General features: G+C 43.2%; 2 protein-coding genes across 12 annotated transcripts in view; one reads left to right on the top strand and one right to left on the bottom strand.

The window, feature by feature from the left end:
• The window catches only part of LOC116616121, a 24,094-nt gene extending 11,787 nt beyond the window's left edge, over nt 1-12,307 (top strand). Inside the window, exons 3-7 of the mRNA XM_048723326.1 lie at nt 6,411-6,525; nt 7,278-7,519; nt 7,870-7,957; nt 9,677-9,996; nt 10,339-12,307. Of these exons, the coding sequence (XP_048579283.1) occupies nt 6,411-6,525; nt 7,278-7,519; nt 7,870-7,957; nt 9,677-9,996; nt 10,339-10,848 (1,275 nt within the window). The 3' untranslated portion in view covers nt 10,849-12,307. The remainder of the gene's footprint in view (nt 1-6,410; nt 6,526-7,277; nt 7,520-7,869; nt 7,958-9,676; nt 9,997-10,338) is intronic.
• The window catches only part of LOC5509131 (nephrocystin-3), a 25,418-nt gene continuing 15,997 nt past the window's right edge, over nt 12,227-21,647 (bottom strand). For 2 of the 11 annotated variants that reach the window (XM_032378005.2, XM_032378014.2), the window contains 8 exons: nt 21,457-21,584; nt 19,689-19,808; nt 18,087-18,138; nt 17,948-18,016; nt 17,843-17,874; nt 17,425-17,587; nt 14,508-14,633; nt 12,227-14,222 (listed from right to left, as the gene is read on the bottom strand). In XM_032378005.2, coding sequence (XP_032233896.2) covers nt 14,043-14,222; nt 14,508-14,633; nt 17,425-17,587; nt 17,843-17,874; nt 17,948-18,016; nt 18,087-18,138; nt 19,689-19,808; nt 21,457-21,584 — 870 coding nt within the window. In that variant the 3' untranslated portion in view covers nt 12,227-14,042. Of the gene's footprint in view, nt 14,223-14,507; nt 14,634-14,656; nt 15,224-15,272; nt 15,515-16,350; nt 17,588-17,842; nt 17,875-17,947; nt 18,017-18,086; nt 18,139-19,688; nt 19,809-21,456; nt 21,585-21,647 lie in introns of those variants that run through there. The other 9 variants (XM_032378006.2, XM_032378007.2, XM_032378010.2 and 6 more) reach the window with 9 other exon arrangements.

Here is a 21,647-nt window from a genome sequence, read left to right as displayed (position 1 = left end):
CGCCTCACGAGCCAAATATTCACTTGAGATGCAAGCATATTCCAACTCGAGGTTTGTGATTGTGTACGTTGGAGTCTTGACCGTGTCAGCATAAACAACGACGTCGGAAACTGGGGCTAGAGTAATTTCAAAGATTAGCGGATGAGGTAACGCCTTTGGATAAAAGACCCCATGCTCGCCGAGAATAGGATGGTCGAGTGGAATGCAGTACTTGGTGTTGTGAACTGCTGCAAGAGCTACTTCCTTAGCATCTGATGTCGCTTTGTCACCCGCATTTGTCCTGAGCTTCCTCATGTTTTCAGAGGAGATACCTTGTTTTATTCTATCCTCACGATCTTCAGCTTGTAAGTATAAGTCGTGATAGGTTTGGAAGAGATCGTATCTTTGAGTATCCTGTAGTGTTTCTCCACCGAAAAGAATCTTGAGCCTTGACACTAGGTTCCGGCCAACGTTGTTGACGAGAGTATTATTCGCGTGTCCTGTGACGTTTAAGTCGAATAGTAAGGATACACTACCTGGAACAATCACTACATTTTCAGCAAGTTTTGGAATATTTATATAGAGGGTTTCTCCAGGACTCGCCGATGAGGGATTGAATGTAATCCGATTCAGCGACGATTCCGCTTTCAGGCCGAAGGGTTCCCGTGGGACCCTGTTTGGGTTAATTTTTTCTGATATCGCTTGTGCCATCTTTTATTTTAAGAAAAGAGAGATAATCTTTAAATGAGTAACGAAAGCAGGTTATCAAAAATATACTATTCCACCGATGGATACTGGAAAGGGTATTCAGCTATTTCTAAGTTAGCTAGTGCCGCTAAAGTCAGTGAAGCCGAGGCTAAGAAGTGGCTTGAAAAACAGGTGTTGTGGCAGATCTATCTCCCAGCTCCAAAGTATGTCCCCAGACCGCATTGGACTGTGAATAAACCTAATCAGATTCACCAAGCCGATCTGTTGTTTATGCCCCACGATAACGTAGGCAGAAAAACCTACCGTTACGCGTTGGTCGTGATTGATATTGCCTCGAGATATAAAGATGCAGAAGCACTGACTACCAAGGATTCGAGTGGAATTGCTAAAGGGTTTGAAAAGATATACTCCAGAAAACTTAAATGGCCCCATACGGTGATTGTCGATCCGGGGACAGAATTTAGGGGAGAGGTAACGAAGATTATGAAAAAGAAGGGTGTCACCATCCAGCGAAGCGAGGCTGGGAACCATCGCGCACAGGCTTTTGTCGAACGCGCCAATAGAACACTGGCGGAGAGGTTGTTTTCTCATCAGTATGCTCAAGAAATGATTAGCGATGATCGGTCCAGAGTTTGGGTGAAACGATTGCCAGGTGTTTTGAAAACTCTGAATAGTCAACCCATAAGAATTACTGGCAAAGAGCCTGCAAAATCTATTGGTTTGAAAGAGGTTGATATTGACCCTCCAACGTATAAGCGGCCTGTTGGACTTGATGAAGTTAGACTACCACCAGGGGTTAGAGTTAGATATCTATTAGCTCCTGGAGAAGAGGAAGGAGGTGAACGCAGACGAGCCACAGATCCTATTTGGAGTTTAAAAGTGTTTGATCTATCACGCAGTGTTGTTTCAGTTGGACAGCCTGTGTTGTACTACCTCTCCGAAGGCGCTCCAAGGAGGTCGTTCGTTAGGGAAGAACTTCAAGTCGTTCCTGAAGATACAGAGCCACCACCTAATAGCGTTCTGAAATGACCGTGAGCGAAGGTGTGAATACCATCATCACAGATGACCCGTTTATCATCCTCATGAGATAGAGCGACCTTGTTCACCGTTTCAGTGTAAACATCATGCTTATGACTTCTGATGACATTCATAAGTCTCATCTGAGGTTTCTTACCAAATAAGCAATCCTTGTAGTCATCGAAACCGATGCTCTTCTTGACGACTGCTCTCTTGACGCCCTTGCATTTCTTTTCTTCTTTACCTTCATCCATCTTGTACGAGTAAAGTTTGGCCCTCAGTCCTACAAATTCTGTGATTTGCTGACCCCCAGCCTCATCTTTAAACATTCCGATGACTTTCTTGTTCACACCCACCTCAATACCAGATGGGTGACCCTTCGGAAAGTTGCTGGTGTCGAACATGGACCTCACATCCCCGCTGATGTCCTCGTAAAAGTCTTTCGTCTCGATCTCATACATCAGGCTGTCAGTATCAGTGAATAAGAGCTTTGCATCCTCACCGTACTTGGGCTTGACGAAGTTGTAGTGGAAATCGTACATGAGCGTCTTACTCAGGTCCAGAATGGACATGCCCAAGTAGACAGGCTTGTTGAAGATCAGCTTTGTCTTCTTCATGTGGATGGCGGCTAGATTCTCGCAAAAGATGGTGCGATGTTGATAGTTCGGCTTCCTAATGTTCTCCATAGTCTTACCAAAGACGGAGTTGTTCATTAACTTGAAAAAATCTTTCTCAAAATCGTTTGTCGCCTTGGCTCTCAGATCGGTGTTCAAGTCAATGTAGGGCTCCAGCCAAGCAGACTCCTCAAAAGTGACACCCCTGTGAATCTTGGTGACTTTTAGCCCAAAACTCACATAAAGTCTCAGAGTCTCATGGTGGATAACGTACTTTGTCTTGTCGTTAAGGTTGGGGACCAATTTGTCCACATTGCCTAGCCCGATAGATTCCGGGGCTAGTGGGTAATCGTTGTGTAAGTCATGTAGGTGGTGAGGGTACTCCAAGTCAACCTCCAGAATGCATGGGCGGTCTCTCCAACCTGACAGCTCTTGGTCACCCATCCACCTGAAACCGTGAGTCGGTAAAGGGTTGCTCATCGCCCAGCCATACAAATTGTTAGCATCAAGGTAGGTGATATATTTTGTGGGTAGGTCAGGGTCATACTCCTTCATGTAGGGGTTATTTGCCTCCCCATGTCTGTTGCTTATCATGGAGACACCCCCACGGATGCCCTTCTCAATCATGAGCAACATGTCATAGTCCGTCAGAAGCTCTAGCCTCACCTTGGTGGTCTTCAACGCTGCATCCCAAGCCAACCCTGGCGCTGTGTAGTACCAAGCGGGGTCCAGACCGTAATTCTTGAGACAAACGTCCCTAAAGTTCTCGAAAACGTCAGCTAAAAGCAACACATCCGACTCTAGGTACAGATTGTGGTAATCCCTCATGGTCCCCATCCCGAAGACCTCCCACACTCTCCGCGCGTGCAGGTGATCCTCCTCCGATACGTCGGTGTCGTTGAGTTTGGAGTGGAATGCCTCTCTCTGTGGGAGCTGTGTTGCGTCGAGCTTGCTAAAGCCGTCGAACCAGTCGTAAGGGAAAACACCCTTCCTCAACAACAGCTGGAGCCCCTCCCCCTCATAGTACTTCGCCATGTTTTTGAAGCATTCCCTTGACATATTACCTACTAGACTGTCGAGACTGGCCGACATAAACCTGAAACTGTCGATAAATCTGATATCACGTTTAACATCAATCTTGTTGCCCTCCTTGTTCGTGAAACTGTCGACTACAATCTGTTTTGTGAAAGAAATATACTTTTCCTCGTTATTAGGTATACAGTTTATTTTACCTTCCGATGTACCAAGGTTCTTGATAAATAGATGGCTGTCGTACCCAGACAGATTGTGAAAGATAACAGGAAAGAACTTTGGAATTTTGTGATCTAAGTTGCATGCGTTGTGAGCAGCACCTCTGTACTTCCCTGTAAGGTGGCAATGGTCCAAAACCTTGTCTTCCCCTAATCCACCCTCACAGATGTGGCAGTGAGTGGCGTCGTTATAGGCGATTTTGTCCTTCGGAGTCATTTTCACCTTCTTAGGGAACCTGAACTTATCGTAAATTTTCTTAATGTCTGACTCCAAAGACTCTACGAAAAGCTGTGGGATATCTTCGTCTGGAGATTCAGCTGTGTATCGTACAAGCTCGGATGGGGATATATCTCCGTCGAAACACTTGATGAGATAGCAGAAACCAGACGGTTTGTGCTTCTGGTATTGCTTAGTGAAGCTTTTACTCTCATCTGGGGAGCATGTGTCTATATTCTCTGTGAAGCTCTCAAAGTCGGCATAGACAACAAAGGGGACACGCATTTTTCTGTTGTAGTTTTTGAATTTAATGTGGGGTAGATTTCCATCCTTATCTATCTTAGGCATCTCTATTCCAACCGCTTCATGATTGCTGCAGCATTCAGAATGTTTTTCTAATGATTGTTTGCACCGAAACGAGTTCAGACATCTACAGCATAAAAAACGAGTATGATGAAACTCATCAATTTGAGTAGATACTAATCTCATCATATTCTTTATCCAGCAGTAATGATTCGTCTCATCATCCGAGATGAGAAGTAAGTTGATTGCATTATCTGGATCCTTCTCACTGATTCTCAATGGATATATTTTGGTTTCGTATCCAAACACATTAACCGTATACTGGTTCTGTTTCTCGAACTTGTCAATCTGTTTTAGTGAGACGGGGAACTCTATCCCTGACCAGTCGAATTTCTCAGAGTTCTCTATCATTTGTTTACTGAACCTTTGAGGATCTTTCTCCCTAGGATACACAGCAGAGGTTACTGCCCACTTGAAACATTCGTGATCATTCTCGTTCTTAACATTGATGATCGCCTTCTTAGACGCTAGTTTCGGCGGCAGCGGAATATAGGAAGACCCAGAAAGCGGTTCAAAGGGATCTATGTTGATGTCGAAGTATTCCACTTGGTCAAACTGCCATCCGGAGCCTTGCTTCTGGAACAGCTCAACTAATCCGAGTAAATAATTTGTCATCGTATCGAACAAATCAGAGAGATCAGTCGACTCTGTCACAATCTCGGGCTTCTCTGTATGAAAATATCCCAGTTCTTCTTCGATCTGAGCTGTAGCCGGATCCTCTTTTATAAACCCGCAAGTAAAGATAAACTTCACTTTGATAGGCTTTTTTTGTCGACTGATGAGCTCTAAGACTTTCGGTTTGATTCTGGCGATGAATGTCTTGGGGTCGTAACCTCTCTGCCCGGCTATTCCGTGGGTTTTAAGATACCCCTTCAACGCCGTCTGTTGTTCCTTGGGTGTGAAGCGATCTTCCACCTCCTCGTGTAGACGCTTAATCCTCTCCTTCAGACGTTCGACCCGTTTATCTGCAGCCTCTTTGACGGTCTTTTTGATGGGCTCGGGGACATAAGATAGTATCCAATCCGCAAACTTGTCTAACTCGCTCTTGATCGAGTTGGCCGCCCTGTTTGCAAAATGCTTGAGTGATTGGACGCGGGAACTCCGTGGGGGTTGGGAGGGTTTTAGAATAGGGACATTAATCTCAGGTATCGGGCCGTCGAGAATACTCTCCGACGTGTTGGACGGGGTAATGCGGGGTGGTCGTGGCAGCCCTTTGACAAGTTTAGGTAAAGGAACCCGTCGGGGTGGTGGTGGTGGTGACGTGCTGGTCAGCGCCCCGACGAGCTCGTCTCTCCGCATCCAGTAATATCTTGGGATACCCCGCTCCTTGGCGAGGGCTTTCAGATCTTTCACCTTCAGGTTCTCCATTTCTATCAAACCAGCCATGTCTTTAAACCACTTTTCAAAAGCTTTTTTTTAGATGTGAAGCTGAGAGGCTAGCCCCCTCGAGCTCCCCCTAGGTGCGACACGTGACAAAGTGATTGACAGGTTTTTTACAAAGTGATTGACAGGTGGGCGTGGCTATCACGTGACAAAGTGATTGACAGGTTTTTTACAAAGTGATTGACAGGTGGGCGTGGCTATCACGTGACAAAGTGATTGACAGGTTTTTTACAAAGTGATTGACAGGTGGGCGTGGCTATCACGTGACAAAGTGATTGACAGGTTTTTTACAAAGTGATTGACAGGTGGGCGTGGCTATCACGTGACAAAGTGATTGACAGGTGGGCGTGGCTATCACGTGACAAAGTGATTGACAGGTTTTTTACAAAGTGATTGACAGGTGGGCGTGGCTATCACGTGACAAAGTGATTGACAGGTTTTTTACAAAGTGATTGACAGGTGGGCGTGGCTATCACGTGACAAAGTGATTGACAGGTTTTTTACAAAGTGATTGACAGGTGGGCGTGGCTATCACGTGACAAAGTGATTGACAGGCCCTTGACAAAGTGATTGACAGGTGGGCGTGGCTATCACGTGACAAAGTGATTGACAGGCCCTTGACAAAGTGATTGACAGGTGGGCGTGGCTATCACGTGACAAAGTGATTGACAGGTTGGCGTGGCTATCACGTGACAAAGTGATTGACAGGTGGGCTTGGTCGTGCAAGAGATCTCTGGCAAACTCGCGCATGCGCAGGTCGCGAGGCTTGGCGGAGGTGTGCGGAGACTTTTGCGCCACTTTTGGAATGAAATTCGGGATGATGAAAAAGTTGCGCCAGCTGCGCCAAAACCCTACTACTCCCTTATCGATTCCTTTCAGATCGAGCGAAAACTGACATGTGACAAGAATAGTTGCCGGGTTACCATCGATGCTTTCATTACGTACGGCATTTATGCCACCCAGAAGCCTTCACGGCCCTCCACCAAAACCGCAGGTATTCATGTTTATCCTTGAGGGGGGTGGGGGTTGGGGGATGAGTGTTGGAGGTGTACCTAGGGGAAGCATTTGTGTTTTTTCTAGTAGACAAATGGGTCTGCGAGAACAAGGGCGAGGGGCTGGATTAGAGGGAGGGGCTTTGAAAGGGAGTCTTGAATCGCAAGCGCAGACATTCAATACAAAGGCATTGCATCTAATATCACCTCCCTTTAACTATGAACTATGAGCTGAATCGAAAAGCTATCATTCGAACTGATATCACCTCCTTTAACTATAAACTGTAAGCTGAATCGAAAAGCTATCATTAGAACTACAAATGTCACCTTCCTTTAATAATAAGCTATGAGTTTCATGGGTTTGGTAGATATCTAGATTGTGCTACAAAATAATAATAATAATAATAATAATAATAATAATAATAATAATAATAATAATAATAATAATAATAATAATAATAATAATAATAATACAATCTTCAACCCCTATCATATTATTATTATTACATTATTATTATTATTATTATTATTATTATTATTATTATTATTATTATTATTATAGTAGTTAGCAAGCAATGCTGAAAATGGTAAAAAGATTCATAGTTGTGACGTGTTTGTATATGAATTTTGAATAAAATAATTTTTATTATTATTAAACTATTATAATCATTATCATTATTATCACTATCATCATCATCATCATAATCATAATCATTATTCTTATTAAAGCTTTAATTATTTTATGTTGCAAAAGCCTCGAACACGAATCCCCCAACTAGCAAGTCAACTTCAACCAAGGTAGCAAAACACGAAGACGTCAGGGAGGCAGAATTGAGAGGCATCAGGATGTTCTTTGAGTTATCCTACAAAAAGGAAATCCAATACTTCTTTGTCAAGTCCAACCAGACTTCTTCAATAGTATGGCAATGCAGCGCCGAGATGGACAACAGGATCAAGAAGCCATTGCCTAAAGACGACCGCATGCTTTCAATAGGGGTAAAGTATACTCCTAAAATTTTTTGCTGCAGTAGTCAATATTATGCGAGCTTTCTTACGAACTGGTTTTCGCAATTTAAACTATAACAGAATTTCATTCGGATATTTTTTTATTGGTCATCGCCTTGTGGAGAGGCGATGATTTGAAGCCATTTCCGTGAATGATGTTTAATAACTGATACCAGAAGGGGATTGGGCTGCTGGAAATCGAGAGTTTGGATAATATCGAGAAAGGCAGTAAGGTTAAAGTAGAGCAGTAGAGAAAATACTGCAGTATTTTCACCCCTTGGCCCTTCCCCCCCACCCCCCTTTCCCCTAGAAGTTTTGTAAGACCCATCTTTTTGTTGTAGATTCAAATCGCAGAGAAGAAAAATCAGCCAACTACGATGGCACTGTCAGTGGCAAGAAAAACATGCAAGAACGACCATTCTGAGCCAGGTCAGAAATATTTTAGTTTGGTTGTACTTCAGATTCCCCCCCAATATACACGCTTTACTCGTGTGATTTCACCCCCCCCCCCCTCCCAAGATACACGCTTTAATCAGTGTGATCTCACCCCCCCCCAATATACACGCTTTACTCGTGTGATTTCACCCCCCTCCCAATATACACGCTTAAATCAGTGTGCTCTCACCCCCCCCCCTAATATACACGCTTTAATCAGTGTGATGTCACCCCCCCCCAATATACACGCTTTACTCGTGTGATTTCACCCCCCTCCCAATATACACGCTTTAATCAGTGCGATCTCACCCCCCCTCCCAATATACACGTTTTGATCAGTGTGATCTCACCCCCCCTCCCAATATACACGCTTTAATTAGTGTGATCTCACCCCCCCTCCCAATATACACGCTTTAATCAGTGTGATCTCACCCCTCCTCCCAATATACACGCTTTAATCAGTGCGATCTCACCCCCTCCCAATATACACGCTTTAATCAGTGCGATCTCACCCCCCCCCTCCCAATATACACGCTTTAATCAGTGCGATCTCACCCCCTCCCAATATACACGCTTTAATCAGTGTGATCTCACCCCCTCCCAATATACACGCTTTAATCAGTGTGATCTCACCCCCCCTCCCAATATACACGCTTTAATCAGTGTGATCTCACCCCCTCCCAATATACACGCTTTAATCAGTGTGATCTCACCCCCCCTCCCAATATACACGCTTTAATCAGTGTGATCTCACCCCCTCCCAATATACACGCTTTAATCAGTGTGATCTCACCCCCTCCCAATATACACGCTTTAATTAGTGTGATCTCACCCCCCCTCCCAATATACACGCTTTAATCAGTGTGATCTCACCCCTCCTCCCAATATACACGCTTTAATCAGTGCGATCTCACCCCCTCCCAATATACACGCTTTAATCAGTGCGATCTCACCCCCCCTCCCAATATACACGCTTTAATCAGTGCGATCTCACCCCCTCCCAATATACACGCTTTAATCAGTGCGATCTCACCCCCTCCCAATATACACGCTTTACTCGTGCGATCTCACCCCCTCCCAATATACACGCTTTAATCAGTGCGATCTCACCCCCTCCCAATATACACGCTTTAATCAGTGTGATCTCACCCCCCCTCCCAATATACACGCTTTACTCGTGCGATCTCACCCCCTCCCAATATACATGCTTTAATCAGTGCGATCTCACCCCCCCTCCCAATATACACGCTTTAATTAGTGTGATCTCACCCCCTCCCAATATACACGCTTTACTCGTGTGATCTTACCCCCCCCCCCCCCCACCAATATACACGCTTTACTCGTGTGGGTTCACCCCCCTCCCAATATACACGCTTTACTCGTGTGATTTCACCCCCCCTCCCAATATACACGCTTTAATCAGTGTGATCTCACCCCCCCCCCCCCAATATACACGCTTTAATCTGTGTGATCTCACCCCCCCCCCAATATACACGCTTTACTCGTGTGATTTCACCCCCCCCTCCCAATATACACGCTTTAATCAGTGTGATCTCACCCCCCTCCCAATATACACGCTTTAATCAGTGCGATCTCACCTCTCCTCCCAATATACACGTTTTGATCAGTGTGATTTCACCCCCCCCCCCCCCCCCCCCATCCCAATATACACGCTTTACTCAAGGATCTTATCCTTCTCTTATATTTACACAGATCCGGACAAGGCCAAAAAGTGTACCATGGTAATCTACGGCTTTCCGCATGACATCACGGTAGAGCGTACCCCGAGTGGGACATACCTATCAGTGGTGATGGAAAACACCACCCGCTCATCAAACCCCCTTTACACGCCCTCGTCAAACCGACCGGAACCTGGCCCACGACCTAGCGGCGGCCCGGTCAAGAAGTACCTGATTTTCCTGCCCATGGACATGCTGGACAACCCCATGCCCCACAAAGCGGTCGTGGTGACAGAACAAGTGAACGCAACCATGGCAACATGCGTCTGCGCACAGGAGTTTCACGCTCAAAAGGTAATACACCATCGAGTTTGTCCAAGGGGGGGGGGGGGGGGATAATGGTTTTAGGGGAGGGGTTGTGGAGGTTGAAACCCCTCTGTGAGAGAAAAAAGCTATAAAAAGGATTGACATTCGTCCAAAATGCCTACATATCCCACTCCCCTTGGGTGCGTTTCGACTAGGTCTGCACACGGTGATTCAAGATCATATTAAAGAAATCAGATTTCTCAAGGCGGAAATCATGTCCGTCCGTCATCTGCAAAACGCTCGAATGTATTTTTAGGGGGATGGAGGCTTAGATTAGAGACGAGAACAGGTGCATAACGATTATACAAATGTTATGACTCCTTTCAACAGAAAAAAGCAACCCCTCAAATCAGGACCTCAACGCCTACTAGCAAAATCCCTACGAAACAGCGTACAACCCCAATATCGAAAGGGCTCCCGACTGGACAGATAATGAAGCCGGCGCTGGATGCTTCTTTGGTCAAGCGTGCGAAAGAGGAGGCAAAAAAACTCACCCGCAAACCAGTGTACATCAACATTATCCAGAACCTTATCCTCCTGGTGAAACAACGAGCTATCAAGGGGGCCAAAAACAACAACTATCTTATGGAAAACGAGAAAAAGCCAGGGGAGGCAAACGGTAAAGAAGTCAAGATGGCAACGATAAACCAAGCTAGTTCACCTGAAGGTATAGTTCTGTTCAAGCCGTCAAAAGCAGCACAACAACCAGATGCTACACAGGTCGCGATGCAGGCGAAAAATGTGGCGAAGAATGTGCTTCGGCAGACCCTGTATCTAGACGAAGACAACAAACTCATCTTCAAGCCAAAGAAAAGGCCAATCAAGCAGTACAATCGTTGAAACGTTTAGAGACTTCAAAAGGCACTGTCCTGCAACAGGCTGGTGGACAGTAGTTTGTTAGTCAGCGTAAGTGAGATACGTGTGGGGGAGCACTAATTGAGCGTGCACTGACAGCGTGAGCTCGTTCTAAAGTTTTGCAAAGTTTTTTATTTTAAACTTTTGTAGATCATAGAATTTGTAGAATTAGAATTGTACCTGTAGCATGTGCTATCAGGCTTACCCTTCAGTACTTTCGGATTCCACGATGAAGAATCTTTGTAGGTTTCGATTATTTTAAATAATTTCAGGGTAATCAAATAGTTCACACATTGCTGTCGAGATACCGTATCATCGTCCTGGAATTTCCTAGGGGGGCAGCGGCTCTAGCCTCGCCTAACATTCGAGACTGGCCTCGCCTAACATGCGAGACTGGCCTCGCCTAACATGCGAGACTGGCCTCGCCTAACATGGCCTCGCCTAACATGCGAGACTGGCCTCGCCTAACATTCGAGACTGGCCTCGCCTAACATTCGAGACTGGCCTCGCCTAACATGGCCTCGCCTAACATGCGAGACTTACCCGAGACACCCGCTATTTGGTTACAGTATACCATTTTTTCTGTTTTCTCCTCTTTCAATAGTTAACAGTCTGCAGTCTGTGTTTTCTTTAGCAGGGTAAATATTCATATCAACCACCAGCATCAACAATACGTCGCCCACTTGTTATTATTCGTGGTCTAATACGCACTCCTTATTCATATTTTGCACACCTTGGCATACAGTGTTTAAGTGAATACAGTGAATAACGCCCTTGGCTGTGGTGGATGCGGCTACGCGATAGCGAGGCTGTTTAATATTGAAACAGTGAATAACGCCCTTGGCTCTGGTGGATGCGGCTACGCGATAGCGAGGCTGTTTAATATTGAAACAGTGAATAACGCCCTTGGCTGTGGTGGATGCGGCTACGCGATAGCGAGGCTGTTTAATATTGAAACAGTGAATAACGCCCTTGGCTGTGGTGGATGCGGCTACGCGATAGAGAGGCTGTTTAATATTGAAACAGTGAATAACGCCCTTGGCTCTGGTGGATGCGGCTACGCGATAGCGAGGCTACTTGATAGAGAGGCTGTTTGATAGAGAGGCTACTTGATAGCGAGGCTGTTTAATAGAGGCAATGCCATCAGTTTACATCCGGGCAATTACGTAATAATCTCCGGTGATTTTTAACAGGAACATATTTTAACAAAGTCAAAGCAATTTTTCTATAAAAAAAAGTATGTGGCTGATAATTTAGAGCTGATGGCTGTTAAATAGCGCGGATTCTTTCTACTTGGGGTTTCCGCCAAAGTCAACTGGTGCGGTTGCTCACCCTCAAATTCGTAAAACAGAGGCAAAACGACTGCATTTAAATCGCTGTATTTCCGTTATGATCCTGTATTTATACAAATAAAATACATTTTGTGTTGCAAAACACATCCAAATATGTTTTGTAATATATTGTATTATTCCCCTGCGTCAAGGACTCATTTTCTGATCTATACTTTTTTTCCAATAAATACTGTCTGTGCGGAATCTTATTAGGTTGAAAAAGGGATGAAATTGCGTAAAGTGTAAAAAACTAGAATCATAGAATCCTAAGTTTAACTTTTTTATGTGAAAAGTAAGTCCCTTTTTACAACAATAAATATCGTTAGGCCGGACTAACATGCTGTCCCTAAAACAATAAGCTAGGAAAATACACGCCCAAACACGTGGTATTACGCGCCCATACACATGGGTATTACGCGCCCACACACATGGTATTACGCGCCCATACACGTGGTATTACGCGCCCGCACACGTATATCACCCGCCCACACACGTGGTATCACGCGCCCACACACATGGTATCACGCGTCCACACACATTGTGTTACGCATCAACACACGTGGTATTACGCCCACACACATGGTATTACGCGCCCACAAACGTGGTATTCTCGCATTTGGTCGATGTTAAGGTATCTCCATAATCGTTTTAAAGTACATGCAATTTTCAGTATCTTCTGGTCGATGGGATCAACACCATCAAAGACACGATTCGACAGGGCGCCCACTGGCGCGTACCTAGGGGTGCGCAGGGACCTTGGCCGCCAAATCGCGGGTTATCTCTTATTGAAGGACCGTCAAATACTATCCTTTTTCCATATGATAACTATGACTGCGCACCCCCTCAGCAATTTCTAGTTACGCACCTGGTCCACGTCTTGTCGTCATCTCTGCTCTATAATTTGATGCGATCATCGTATCCTCCAATTCCAACCCCGCATATAGAAAGATATCTCTTCATCTGTCACCCTTGCTATCAACCAATAGAGCACCTTGTCTTCATCCTTGCTATCAGCCAATGGAGCGCCCTGTCTTCGTCCTTGCTATCCAACCAATAGAGCGCCCTGTCTTCGTCCTTGCTATCCAACCAATAGAGCGCCCTGTCTTCGTCCTTGCTATCCAACCAATAGAGCGCCCTGTCTTCGTCCTTTCTATCCAACCAATAGAGCGCCTTGTCTTCGTCCTTGCTATCAACCAATAGAGCGCCTTGTCTTCAGCCTTGCTATCAACCAATAGATCGCCGTCTTCATCCTTGCTATCAACCAATAGAGCGCCTTGTCTTTATCTTCCCTATCAACCAATAGAGCGCCTTGTCTTCGTCCTTTCTATCCAACCAATAGAGCGCCTTGTCTTCGTCCTTGCTATCAACCAATAGAGCGCCTTGTCTTCAGCCTTGCTATCAACCAATAGATCGCCGTCTTCATCCTTGCTATCAACCAATAGAGCGCCTTGTCTTTATCTTCCCTATCAACCAATAGAGCGCCTTGTCTTCATCCTTGCAATCAACCAATAGAGCGCCTTGTCTTCATCCTTGCTACCAACCAAAAGAGCGCCGTGTTTTCATTCTCGCTATCAACCAATAGAGCGCCTTGTCTTTATCTTCGCTATCAACCAATAGAGCGCCTTGCCTTCATCCTTGCTATCAACCAATAGGGCGCCGTGTCTTCATCCTTGCTATCAACCAATAGAGCGCCTTGCATTTATCCTCGCTATCAGCCGATAGAGCGCCTTGTCTTCATCCAATGAGATGGTAGCCACAACTGGCAGGGCGAACGGCGCCATCCCATTTCCACTCGATATCTAGGAGCTATTCGATCAACGTCGTTCTCATAAACGGCCCGTATGGCTATCAACCCATGGACACCGTGTCGAGCGCGTGGGAGGTATGTGACGGGTTTCGTACGGTCCCATTGTTGCTAAGCATTCCGATTGATTGAGCACGCCCGGGTCGAGATTGCGGCGACCGTGGGCCATTCTGCTGGATATCGCTGGCCTCCTTGTACAGTCTGACAGCTTCACCCAAAGCACCCTGAAATAGTTTAAATTGGATTCACTTGTTTCTTCTTTAATGAAAAAATTAAAAATAATCTCAAAGCTTGCACTGTTTTATAACAAAAATAAAACGAAAAATAAAAAATCGGCATAACGCAAAACACACAAAAAAACACTACAATGACGAAATAGGAGAATTTACATTGCCCCATGGGTATATTTACTATTTACTATATTTTATATGTCCTTTGCATTACATGCATCAACTTGACAACGAACGTTACCTGCATATTCTGACCAGTAGCCTAGGAAAGGTAATTACCTGGTCGTAGTAGACCTTGGCTAAGTTGACCAGCACTTCCGCGACACGAGGATGCTGTGGCCCAAGGCTCTCTTCATAGATACGTAAGGCACGCTCGTACAATGGTATGGCATCCTCTTGTTTGTTCTAACATATGAGGAGTTGTATTAAATATATATGTAAGGCACGCTCGTACAAATGTATGGTCCTCTTGTTTGTTCTAACATATGAGGAGTTGTATTAAATATATACGTAAGGCACGCTCGTACAAAGCTATGGTCCTCTTGTTTGTTCTAACATATGAGGAGTTGTATTAAATATATACGTAAGGCACGCTCGTACAAATGTATGGTCCTCTTGTTTGTTTTAACATATTAGGAGTTGTATTAAATATATATGTAAGGCACGCTCGTACAAAGGTATGGGCCTCCTCTTGTTTGTTCTAACATATGAGGAGTTGTAAATATATACGTAAGGCACGCTCGTACAAATGTATGGTCCTTCTCTTGTTTGTTCTAACATATGAGGAGTTGTATTAAATATATATGTAAGGCACGCTCGTACAAATGTATGGTCCTCTTGTTTGTTCTAACATATTAGGAGTTGTATTAAATATATACGTAAGGCACGCTCGTACAAAGCTATGGTCCTCTTGTTTGTTCTAACATATGAGGAGTTGTATTAAATATATACGTAAGGCACGCTCGTACAAATGTATGGTCCTCCTCTTGTTTGTTCTAACATATGAGAAGTATTTAAGACCAGACTCGCCCCAGAGCTTCTCACCCGAGATTCTGATCGAACTTCCAGTGGCTGGTCACAGGGGATAGCTCGGCCCAGACTTCAGCCTGCTTTACGGTTCATCTCCGGGAACAGGAATCCCGGTAAGAACGCCTGGGATTAGGTTGATTAGAGACTACAATGATATCAGCTACCCTTTCTCCGCGGCAAAATGTGGTCACAACTTTAGCTGCTTATTTCCAGAGGAGCTTTCTAAACACATTGACCCCTCAACCGGCCTGTACCGGCTTTGGGAAGTACCCACAATCCAAAAAAATCATAAATTCAAAATAAACACAACAAGATGAAGATACTCAGGCATCAGTCTAAGGGATAAATGGTCTTGCAGATATGCATCCAACCAAGGTGTTGGCATCTACTCTTAAGCCAAATAATAGCACAGGTTCTTTGACAAATCTCAAATCGAACAAGAAGAAAAAAGCAGAATCACCCCTCTCAATAAAACGCTCAAAATACCACACAAGGGAGAGAGATCAGCAAACACAGCTCAAGACACAAATAGATACCTTTATTTTGATCCTCCAGGTACATTTCTTTGGCCTCAAAACACAATGTCCATTCCTTGAAGGATTGTGCAACCACGAAAATATCTTTACGTATTGCAAAGCATTCTGGGAGATCCAGGGGAAAATTCACCCCGAAGCCAAACAAATCAATTCCAGGTCATACAGACCCAGAATAGCAGTGTAAACAATTTTGGAATCAATTTGGTTTCAGAAAAGACAGCATTTAGGAGAGCTGTGGTGATTCATTAGAAAATTATTTTCTCATCCAGCAAAAGCCAAACAAGAAAAAATCATCATGAATCCACCTTTGTTTGCAAATATCCATAAGCAAAGCACTCAATTATGCCCCAAAAGACTTCATGATGTCCTGAGACACTCTCCTAATATACTCATAGCTGTATTATTGATGAAAAATACAAGCAACCATCAACTTGTGCTGGCTTCAGCACAACGACGAGGGATTAAAACTAGGAACCGCAAAGCACTGTTGGAAAGCTTGGATACCGCTGACTAGGTGCAGCTGTGTTTGACTTTGACGGGCTGTATAAAACTCAGAATAGGGAGGGAGGTATCTGTTTTCAGTCTGTTTTTTTTTTTTTGTAAATTCAGCTCTAAAAAAGCCAGGAGTCAATGGGTTAATTGGTATTTCCCAGGGGTGGGGCAAGCTAATCACTACGACCGCCAAACAGTATTTTCTTATTGAAAAGCCAATTCTTAAGACTTTTCGCATAGCATATCTATGGCTGCGCACCATCCAAGCAAATTATCGCGTCTGTTTCCATTCACTAATCTGGTAGTCAATTGTTTAGCTAGACCGGCTGTAAACCAATTTTTGGACTGTGCAGTGGTTGTGGCTATTCTTTGCGATTCAATGCAACGGTACAAATAACACAGTGGATGTCTTACTGGTATAAATGACACAGTGGATGTCTTACTGGTACAAATGACACAGTTGATGTCTTACTGGTACAAATGACACAGTGGATGTCTTACTGGTACAAATGTCACAGTTGATGTCTTACGGGTACAAATGACACAGTGGATGTCTTACTGGTACAAACGACACAGTGGATGTCTTACGGATACAAATGACACAGTGGATGTCTTACGGTTACAAATGACACATTCGATGACTTACTCGTACAAATGACACAGTGGATGTCTTACTGGTACAAATAACACAGTGGATGTCTTACTGGTATAAATGACACAGTTGATGTCTTACTGGTACAAATGACACAGTGGATGTCTTACTGGTACAAATGACACAGTGGATGTCTTACTGGTACAAATGTCACAGTGGATGTCTTACTGGTACAAATGTCACAGTGGATGTCTAACTGGTACAAATGACACAGTTGATGTCTTACGGGTACAAATGACACAGTGGATGTCTTACTGGTACAAACGACACAGTGGATGTCTTACGGATACAAATGACACAGTGGATGTCTTACGGTTACAAATGACACATTCGATGACTTACTCGTACAAATGACACAGTGGATGTCTTACTGGTACAAATGACACAGTGGATGTCTTACTGGTACAAATGACACAGTGGATGTCTTACTGGTACAAATGTCACAGTGGATGTCTTACTGGTACAAATGAAACAGTGGATCCCTTACTTGAAGGCAGAGGACGACGGCCAGATTGTGCAGAGCGGTGCCAACGCCCGGGTGGTTATCTCCAAAGATCTTTTCACGAGCTTCCAGTGCTTGTCTGCAGAACGCAGGAAAACATGTCCTCTTTGCTTTAAGGGGTGGCGGGTTATAAAGAACCTGTACCCCCCTTCCCCACAAACACCAATGAGTACTTTTTTGCATAAAAAAGTGAAAAATGTGTTAAAGAGAAACCGCTATAAAAAATCAAACCAATATCTCTTTGTGTTTGCTTCCTGCAATTGACCGATTGGCTCCAGGGTACTGTCGCCCCAATCACACTGAGAAAGATCGCCCCACTCAGATAGAACCATATAAGAGTATCATCAATTGTGCTCTCATTCGGGTTATTGGATTCAACTCCACTAATAGAAATATTGCTTACCTATAGAGGGGCTCTGCCTTGTCGAATTTGCCCTAACAAGAAGAGGTAGATAGAGATGTTAGTTAAACGGAAACTAAACTCAATTTCCAAAGTGGAAGCTTTTACCTGCTTACGGTACAGAGTCGCGAGATGTTTCACAGTGGAGGCAACACAAGAGTGTTCAGGAGAAAACGCCTGTCAAAAACTCAATTCATTAACTGAGGTCTAGATATGACGGGCAAATGGTGATGACATAGTAACAAACCTTAAGCCGTATATCCAGGGCCCGTTTGTATAGAGGTTCGGCTTTATCGTATCTGGGAAGCAAGCAAAGTGGTAATAAAAAGCTCACCGAGAAGTATGCATTTTAAGGCTAACAGCGTATGCTCACATCCTGGCTCCCATCCACTCACTCTTCCTGGTTGTTTTTGTACCATATGGTGTAATCAATGGACACTCACTGTGTCTGATCGTCATTGAGTACAGTAAAAACCCGCATGTTAGAACCTAGTAATTTAAATCCCTATATAAGAACCTACTAAGGTGAAAAATTCCAAAGGTTCTTATATGATAAAAAACTCCAAAAAAAATGAAACAAATTATGGGGCTTTGAAATTTGCTAATCATTTTGCTCTTCAAAAAAGATAAGATTACAAACATACATAGAGTAGGATATCTCTATAGCAAAGAGGCTATATATTCAGCCACACTTATGTAATGATGAATCCTACTGTTGATTAAGCAACTTGGACAAAGAAATTAGAAACACTTCTGTAATGATGAATCCTACTGTTGATTAAGCAACTTGGACAAAGAAATTAGAAACACTTCTGTAATGATGAATCCTACTGTTGATTAAGCAACTTGGACAAAGAAATTAGAAACACCTCTGTAATGATGAATCCTACTGTTGATTAAGCAACTTGGACAAAGAAATTAGAAACACCTCTGTAATGATGAATCCTACTGTTGATTAAGCAACTTGGACAAAGAAATTAGGAACACTTCTGTAATGATGAATCCTAATGTTGATTAAGCAACTTGGACAAATAAATTAGGAACACCTCTGTAATGATGAATCCTACTGTTAATTAAGCAACTTGGACAAAGAAATTAGAAACACCTCTGTAATGATGAATCCTACTGTTGATTAAGCAACTTGGACAAAGAAATTAGAAACACCTCTGTAATGATGAATCCTACTGTTGATTAAGCAACTTGGACAAATAAATTAGGAACCTAATAAGAACCCATTTTGCCTTAATTGTTAGTAAGTTCCCCAAAATATAAGAACCCTTTTTGAAGAAATCAATTGACATTCACTGTTTTTGATCGTTGTACCAAATGGTGTAATCAATGGACATTCACTGTTTTTGATCGTTGTACCAAATGGTGTAATCAATGGACATTCACTGTTTTTGATCGTTGCACCAAATGGACACTCACTGTTTCTGATTATTGTACTAAATGGTGTAATCAATGGACATTCACTGTTTTTGATCGTTGCACCAAATGGACACTCACTGTTTCTGATCCTTGTACCAAATGGTGTATTCAATGGACATTCACTGTTTTTGATCATTGTACCAAATGGACACTCACTGTTTTTGATCATTGTACCAAATGGACACTCACTGTTTCTGATCCTTGTACCAAATGTTTTTGATCATTGTACCAAATTGACACTCACTGTTTCTGATCGTTGAACCAAATCATAAAATCAATGGACACTCACTGTTTTTGGTCATTGTACCAAATAAACACTTGTTGTGTCTGATCGTTGTACCAAATGGATACTCACTGTTTCTGATCGTTGTACCAAATGGATACTCACTGTTTCTGATCATTGTACCAAATGGACACTCACTGTTTATTATCGTTGTAGAGAGCTGCCAGGTTGTGCAGCGACTGAGCAACCTCTGGGTGGTCTTCACCCAGGATCTCCTCTCGCATTGCTAACGAGCGCTGGAAAAATGACTTGCTAGCCCTGTGGACGAGTAAAAATATGGGATCATTAACAGAGAAATGGGTCCAACTTTCAAGACGCATGGCTTTGTAGGAAATCATATGCAAATGAGATAATTAAATACGCTTGGATCATGGTGAATTTTAATCCATAATAACTGTTTTTTTCTGAACTTTTAATTACAAAAAAATGATGAAAGTTTTGAATATGCAACGTCTTATAAGTGGTTCTGATAAATAACAACCCTTTTTTCTAGTCAACTCTCACTTAGCGGATATCCGCTGTTACGCACACCTTTTTTTTTCACAGATAGAATAATTTGTAAGTTGTGTTAATTATTTGTCATGAATGTCTTTTAAATTGTTTACAAAAGATTTATCTGAGTGACAAATTTGTAGCCAATATGTAGGAATTTAACCCATTGACTCCTGGCTATTTTTGAGCTGAATTTACAAAATACAGACTGAAAACAGATACCTCCCCCTATTCTGAGTTTTATACAGCCCGTCAAAGTCAAACACAGCTGCACCTAGTCAGCGGTATCCAAGCTTTCCAACAGTGCTTTGCGGTCCCCACTTTTAATCCCTCGTCGTTGTGCTGAAGCCAGCACAAGTTGATGGTTGCTTGTATTTTTCATCAAAAATACAGCTATGAGCATATTAGGAGAGTGTCTCAGGACATCATGAAGTCTTTTGGCTTATGGATATTTGCAAGCAAAGGTGGATTCATGATGATTTTTTCTTGTTTGGCTTTGCCTGGATGAGAAAATAATTTTCTAATGAATGACCACAGCTCTCCTAAATGCTGTCTTTTCTGAAACCAAATTGATTCCAAAATTGTTTACACTGCTATTCTGGGTCTGTATAACCTGGAATTGATTTGTTTGGCTTCGGGGTGAAAAGACCATCTGACTTTGGGGAGAGGAGTGTTGACTGGCCCTCCCCTCGTGAATTTTCCCCTGGATCTCCCAGAATGCTTTTCAATCCGTAAAGGCATCTTCATGGTTTTACAAGCCTTCAAGGAGTGGACATTGTGTTTTGAGGCCATGGAAATGAACCTGGAGGATCAGAATAAAGGTATCTATTTGTGTCTTGAGCTGTGTTTGCTGATCTCTCTCCCTTGTGTTGTATTTTGAGCGTTTTATTGAGAGGGGTGATTCTGCTTTTCTTTCCTTGTTCGATTTGAAATTTGTCAAAGAACCTGTACTATTATTTGGCGTAAGAGTAGTTGCCAACACCTTGGTTGGATGCATATCTTCAAGACCATTTATCCCTTAGACTGATGCCTGAGTATTTTTATCTTGTTGTGTTTAGTTTGCATTTATGAATTTTTTGGGTTGTGGGTACTTTCCAAAGCCGGTACAGGCCGGTTGAGGGGTCAATGTGTTAAAAAGTTTTGGAGGGAGGGGGGCTTTTTGGAAAAAATATGCATGCATGCAAATCTGCATCGTTTGGTGAAAAGAAAATAGCCCCACTGGAAAATAAAATTTTTAAAATGGAAAAAAAAAACTCAATTGCGCATGGAGCTTAAATCAGAGAGGCTTTAAACAATTCATTCATATTTTTACTATTGTTTCACTGATGGCCAAGTCATGAATAGCGAATTATTTTAGCAAAATAAATGGCTAGATGCAATGAAAAAATTGTCAGTCATGTAAAAGAGTGCTTACTCGTGGTTATTCTGTAGGTAGTACAGCACACCGATCTCGTTGAGAGATCTGGACAATTCTTGGCTTCCTGGACCCAGAGATAGCTCCTCGACCTGGATAATCTTTCGCTTCATTGCCTGAACACCAATCTTTGGGCAAGATAATAATCTTATAATGATGGTCAATAAATGACTTACACAAGATCGATACAC

Source organism: Nematostella vectensis, chromosome 2 (genome assembly GCF_932526225.1).
Source record: "Nematostella vectensis chromosome 2, jaNemVect1.1, whole genome shotgun sequence".
NCBI lineage: Eukaryota > Metazoa > Cnidaria > Anthozoa > Actiniaria > Edwardsiidae > Nematostella > Nematostella vectensis.
Note: the sequence above shows the minus strand (reverse complement) of the source record. Positions and strands in the feature narration are given on the sequence as shown.